This window comes from Sphaerodactylus townsendi, linkage group LG06, assembly GCF_021028975.2.
Source record: "Sphaerodactylus townsendi isolate TG3544 linkage group LG06, MPM_Stown_v2.3, whole genome shotgun sequence".
Lineage (NCBI taxonomy): Eukaryota > Metazoa > Chordata > Lepidosauria > Squamata > Sphaerodactylidae > Sphaerodactylus > Sphaerodactylus townsendi.
The window spans coordinates 5,652,823-5,659,428 of NC_059430.1; the positions used below are offsets into that span (position 1 = coordinate 5,652,823).

At 51.8% G+C, this 6,606-nt stretch overlaps 1 protein-coding gene across 1 annotated transcript in view; it reads right to left on the reverse strand.

The window, feature by feature from the left end:
* The window catches only part of LOC125435273 (filamin-A-like), a 66,080-nt gene extending 60,107 nt beyond the window's left edge, over positions 1-5,973 (reverse strand). Inside the window, 2 exon segments of the mRNA XM_048501462.1 lie at positions 185-322; positions 5,754-5,973. Of these exon segments, the coding sequence (XP_048357419.1) occupies positions 185-322; positions 5,754-5,973 (358 nt within the window).
* Positions 5,974-6,606: the final 633 nt, after the last annotated feature.

Genomic DNA, 6,606 nt, shown 5'->3' on the forward strand with positions numbered 1-6,606 from the left:
ATCGACAGGGATCCGTTCCCCAGGAGAAAACGGAGGGTGAGGTTTACGGCGTCCTGCTTCCCCTCCCCAAACTCTGCTGCGCCCCCCAAACCTCCCAGGACTTTCCAACTCAGAGCTGGAACCCGATCCCAACCGCTCCCCGGCATCTGCGCGCCACCCCGGGAAGAAAGGCTCCAGCACTTACTTGGCCCCTTGACGGTGACTTTCAGCTCCCCGGTGCCGGCTCCTTTTGTGTAGACCTTGAAGTCGGCCACCTCTTTCACGCGCACCCCCTTTGGCTGCAGCCCGCGGCCCATGGCCCGGCAGGCGTTCGGGTTGCAAGCTGCAGAGGAAAGAGGAGAGGAGAGCTCAGCGTCCTCATGGGGGGGGCCCCGCACGGAACTCAAGCACCGGTTCACCATTCCCCATGCACCTGGCCTCTAGGGCTTGGGAAAGTGCCGTACACGGTAAGGGCAAGGCGTCTATAAGGGGGCAGATGGCTTTGTGGGGCTAAGCACTTGGCCATTCCGGAAGCCATGAAAGTGTTGCAAGTAGGGCATCGCCCAAGCACACACCTGCGCACAAAGCCAGGTCCCGACAGCCATTGGAGCAGCTTGAAGGACTCCTCTAGGGTCAAAATGCAAGCAAGGGACATGCAGCGGCCGATGCCGTTCCAGGCTGCCTTTGGCCAAGAAGGGGGTCCGTTTGGCTTGGAACGATCAGGGAAATGCAGGTGCCGTGGGTGTGAGGGACGTCACATTTGCGTATTTGTTTATTTGCCTTTCTCTATTTTATCCACACAACAACCCTGCGTGGTAGTTTAGGCTGAGAGTGTATAATTTGCAGTGGCATAGGAGCAGCAGTGACGTAGTGGCTAAGAGCAGGTGCACTCTGATCTGGAGGAACCGGGTTTGATTCCCAACTCTGCCACCTGAGCTGTGGAGGCTTATCTGGGGAATTCAGTTTAGCCTGTGCACTCCCACACACGCCAGCTGGGTGACCTTGGGCTAGTCACAGCTTCTCGGAGCTCTCTCAGCCCCACCCACCTCACAGGGTGTTTGTTGTGAGGGGGGAAGGGCAAGGAAATTGTAAGCCCCTTGGAGTCTCCTGCAGGAGAGAAAGGGGGGATATAAATCCAAACTCTTTTTCTTTTTCTTTTTCTTTTTCTTTTTCTTTTTCTTTTTCTTCTTCTTTTTCTTCTTCTTCTTCTTCTTCTTCTTCTTCTTCTTCTTCTTCTTCTTCTTCTTCTTCTTCTTCTTCTTCTTCTTCTTCTTCTTCTTCTTCTTCTTCTTGCCTAAGGTCACCCAGTGGTCCTCTATGCCAGAGCAGGGATTCAAACCCGGTAAAATCATACCCGGTAAGACTTTTCGGCAATTGCTAGAGCTACCTTTATCACTTCAAGGAGCTTTAGGGTGACCTGGGGCTAGTCACAGCTTTTCGGAGCTCTCTCAGCCCCACCCACCTCACAGGGTGTTTGTTGTGAGGGGGGAAGGGCAAGGAGATTGTCAGCCCCTTTGAGTCTCCTGCAGGAGAGAAAGGGGGGGATATAAATCCAAACTCCTCTTCTTCTCTTTGGGAATCACCAGGGACTTTATGGCCACAGCTTCCTGTAAGTAGGCAAGGCCTTATTTTCCTCATCCACATGACCACGTGGCCTTTGGCCCCAGTTTCCATCCGCCAATCAGCTAAGCGTCGGCAGGCAAGGGCATCCCACTAGCTGGAGCTCTCCCACCATAAGTGGGCAAATGGAAACCAGTACGGTCTCTCAGTCCCAGTGAGACACCACGTAAGAACAGAGTCCATATCTAAATCCATCCTCTCCAATCAAATCTCACCACCTTGTGGGGTTCTTTGTGGGGAACGGGTCCGGAGGAGAGCAACCAAACTGGTCAAAGGTCTGGAATCCATGCCCTACGAGAAGAGACTTAGGGAGCTGGGGATGGTCAGTTTGGTGAAGAGAAGGTTAAGAGGTGACATGATAGCCAGGTGTAGATATTTGAAGGGATGTCATGTTGGTGAAGAAGAAGAAGAAGAAGAAGAAGAAGAAGAAGAAGAAGAAGAAGAAGAAGAAGAAGAAGAAGAAGAAGAAGAAGAAGAAGAAGAAGAAGAAGAAGAAGAAGAAGAAGAAGAAGAAGAAGAAGAAGAAGAAGAAGAGGAGGAGGAGGAGGAGGAGGAGGAGGAGGAGAATTGGGTTTGATTCTCCACTCCTGAAGCCTGCTGGCTGACCTTGAGCCATTCACAATTCTCTCTGAACTTGCTTAGCCCCACCTACCTCACAAGATGTCTGTTGCGGGGAGAGGAAGGAAAGAAGAAGAAGAAGAAGAAGAAGAAGAAGAAGAAGAAGAAGAAGAAGAAGAAGAAGAAGAAGAAGAAGAAGAAGAAGAAGAAGAAGAAGAAGAAGAAGAAGAAGAAGAAGAAGAAGAAGAAGAAGAAGAAGAAGAAGAAGAGTTTGGATTTATATCCCCCCTTTCTCTCCTGCAGGAGACTCAAAGGGGCTGACAATCTCCTTGCCCTTCCCCCCTCACAACAAACACCCTGTGAGGTGGGTGGGGCTGAGAGAGCTCCGAGAAGCTGTGACTAGCCCAAGGCCACCCAGCTGGCATATGTGGGAGTGTACAGGCTAATCTGAATTCCCCAGAGAAGCCTCCACATCTCAGGCAGCAGAGCTGGGAATCAAACCCGCTTCCTCCAGATTAGATACACGAGCTCTTAACCTCCTACACCACTGCTTTGCTGATGGTTGCTGCCTCTGGAAGCTAATTTTGCCCCCAAATCCTTAATGAGCCACGTGGGCCTTTCCCGCACAACGAAATAAAACGTTTTGGGGCAGGAAATAAAAAGTTTCCTCCGAGGAGTTCTGCCATGTTTTTAATCCAAAACATTCTATTTCCAGTCTCAAAACATTTAAAATGCATCCTCGATTTTAGAGATTCTTCTGTTGAAAAGTTTTCGAAACATTTTGGCTTGCTGTGCGTATGTCTTTGAATTGTTTCCCATGCCTCTTAGCAGTCCCGGGACTACCTCCGAGGCGCAATTTTCTGAGTTTGTAGAAGGCTTTGAAGGATCACAAAATGGTGGCTAAGAAACATTTTGAGAGGGGGAGCGTGAACAAGTGAGGGATGGGCTTGAAAATGTTTTGCAAATGCTTTCAGTGACTTGTCCGGAAATGGCCAGGGTTGGTTTTGCAAAACTTTAGCTTATGGCTAGATTGAGGGACAGACAGTTTGAATTAATCTTTCAATCCCTGCTGTGAACCAAGATACCAATCAAAGGGAAGGGGAAGAGAAAGAGGAAGGGGAAGAGAAAGGGGGAGAGGGAAATGGGAAGAGAAGGGGGAAGAGAAACAGGGAAGGGGGAAGGGGAAGAAAAAGAGAAAGAGAAAGAGAAAGGGGAAGGGAAAGGGGAAAGGGAAAGGGGAATGGGAAATGGGAAGAGAAAGGGGAAGGGGAAGAAGGAAGGGGAATGGGAAGAGAAAGGGGAAGGGGAAGAGGGAAGTGGTAAGGGAAATGGGAAGAAAAAGGGGAAGAGGGAAGGGGAAAGAGAAAGGGGAAGGGGGAAGGGGAAAAGGGGAAGTGAAAGAGGGAAGGGAAAGAGGAAGGGAAAGGGAAAGAGGGAAGGGGGAAGGGAAATGGGAAGAAAAAGGGGAAGAGGGAAGGGGAAAGAGAAAGGGGAAGAGGGAAGGGGAAAGAGAAAGAGAAAGGGGAAGAGGGAAGGGGAAAGAGAAAGGGGAAGAGGGAAGGGGAAAGAGAAAGGGGAAGAGGGAAGGGGAAAGGGAAAGAGAAAGGGGAAGAGGGAAGGGGAAAGGGAAAGAAAAAGGGGAAGAGGGAAGGGGAAAGAGAAAGGGGAAGGGGAAGGGGAAGAGGGAAGGGGAGAGGGGAAGGGGAAGGGAAACAGGGAAGTGAAAGAGGGAAGGGGAAAGAGAAAGGGAAGAGGAAGAGGGAAGGGGAGAGGGGAAGGGGAAGGGAAACAGGGAAGTGAAAGAGGGAAGGGGAAAGAGAAAGGGGAAGGGGAAGAGAAAGGGGAAGGGGAGAGGGGAAGGGGAAGGGAAACAGGGAAGTGAAAGAGGGAAGGGGAGAGGGGAAGGGGAAGGGAAACAGGGAAGGGGGAAGGGAAACAGGGAAGGGGAATGGGAAGGGGAAGAGAAAGGGGAAGAGGGAAGGGGGAAGGGTTGTCACCACGCAGTTTCCATGCCATGCCCATGCCGAGTCAGGTCCAGCCATGCCCAGAAGCAGGGACACAGACAAAGCTCGGCCAGGATTGCACTACTAACTTGGTTTGCGTGGCTTGGGCAGTGTGGCGGGCGGGATTTTCTTGCCCTGGTCAGCGGGTGGGGTGCGGACGGACTGAGGGATGATCTGAATGGGGGCGACACCAGGCAGAGGCAGGGGAGGCAGCGCTGCAGGTGTCGGTCGAGAGAGGAGAGGAAGAGTTAGTGAGGGACGATGGGATGAAGAAGCAGGGGGGGATTGGGGCCCTAGCTGGGAGCTTCCCTGGAGAGCAGGCAGCCTGGACGCAGGGAGAGGCAAGTGGATCTTAGCCACAGTTTGCCCACCTGCGTATTGGGGATACTGACCTCTTGATCCTTTCCCAAGCAGCCTTAGAAACTGCTCTGAAAGTGAAATTCAGCTCCATGAGAGAAACAAGATAACCTCTGAGCACGTGGAGAGTGCAATTTCTTCAGCTGGAATTAACCTCATCCTGTTCCCACACCACTGGCATGAGAAACGCTTCAGGATCTACTAATTCACTGGGTGACCTGGAGTTAACTTAGCGAAACAGGACCGTTGGAAACCTTCCACCCAGGAACTTTGTACAGCAATCCAAAAACAACAAAGTGTTCTGTGTATTCAAAGTGCATCTTTTGTGTGGAAAAGGAGGCCCAGTTGCTAAAGCTCGATAGCTTGATGTAGAAAGACAGCTTTAGCAGGAAGCTGCCGCAGGAGGTGGTGATGGCCACTAACCTGAATAGCTTTAAAAGGGGCTTGGATAGATTTATGGAGGAGAAGTCGATCTCTGGCTCCCAATCTTGATCCTCCTTGATCTGAGATTGCAAATGCCTTAGCAGACCAGGTGCTCAGGAGCAGCAGCAGCAGCAGAAGGCCATTGCTTTCACCTCCTGCACGTGAGCTCCCAAAGGCACCTGGTGGGCCACTGCGAGTAGCAGAGAGCTGGACTAGATGGACTCTGGTCTGATCCAGCAGGCTAGTTCTTAAGTTCTTATGTTCTTAATGTGTCAAATATTCCTGTTGTTCATGTCTGGACAGTGAGAATGGAGACCAGTCACGAGATCCCAGGTTTATCCACATGGAAATCGACTAGCCTGTTTCTTTAGAATAACTGGACCGCAATTAGAAGACAGCAGCACCGAATGTGTCAGCGATGTTGCGGGAATAGAACAACATCCAGGCCAGGTGGGAACAGGTGTTTCACTGCCTCCCACTCTAGTCTATTCCATTTTTTAATCAAGGTCCTTCTCCAAAGGGCTTGGAGTAGCATACAGAGATTGCCCTCCCTTTGTTTGTCCTCACGACAGCCCTACAAGGTAGGTTTGGGCAAAATAGCGATTGGCCCAAGGTCACCCTTGGCAGAACAGGGATTTTAATTGGCTCTCCCAGTTTAGCCTTCTAACCAGTGCGCCCAGTGGTTTCTGCATGTGTAGCGGAAGGGAAATCATTAGAATAGAGTTTGAAAAATCAGGCAAGAGGCAGGGCAGGACAAGGAAGCAGGGGGGAGAGGAAGAGACCCCCGGAACGGGGACAGTCTGAAGGACTCACCTTCAGCCACGTTGACCACGAAAGGGCTTTTGGGGATCTGGGCTCCAGCGAAGGTGATATAGATGGTATGCGGACCCTCCAGGACGGGGCGGTAGGTGCACCGGAAGATGCTATCCCCTTTGTCCTCCAAGATCACCTCCACGGTGTCGCGGCGGCCCTGGGGGTCCACGATGACCACGCCCACGTCGCCAGTCCCGGCACCTGGTGGGCAGAGACTCATTCAGAGACTCGGCAGATCCCTCCTGCTTTGCTCAGACTCGCTTCCCGCAAGTTGGTCCCCATTCCGTCCACAAACAGATGGAGCTTAGCAAACGGACCAAAGATAAAGCTGCACCTGGTGGGCAGAGACTCATTCAGAGACTCGGCAGATCCCTCCTGCTATGCTCAGACTCGCTCCACATGAGTTGGTCCCCATTCCGTCCACAAACAGATGGAGCTTAGCAAACGGACCAAAGATAAAGCTGCACCTGGTGGGCAGAGACTCATTCAGAGACTCGGCAGATCCCTCCTGCTATGCTCAGGCTCGCGTCCCACGAGTTGGTCCCCATTCCGTCCACAAACAGATGGAGCTTAGCAAACGGACCGAAGATAAAGCTGCACCTGGTGGGCAGAGACTCATTCAGAGACTCAGCAGATCCCTCCTGCTATGCTCAGGCTCGCTTCCCACGAGTTGGTTCCCATTCTGTCCACAAACAGATGGAGCTTAGCAAATGGACCAAAGATAAAGCTGCATCTGATGGGCAGAGACTCATTCAGAGACTTGGCAGACCCCTTCTGCTATGCTTGGGCCAACTCCCCCCCGAGTCTGTCCCGCATCCCGTCCACCAACGGACAGAGCTTAGCAAACAGACCA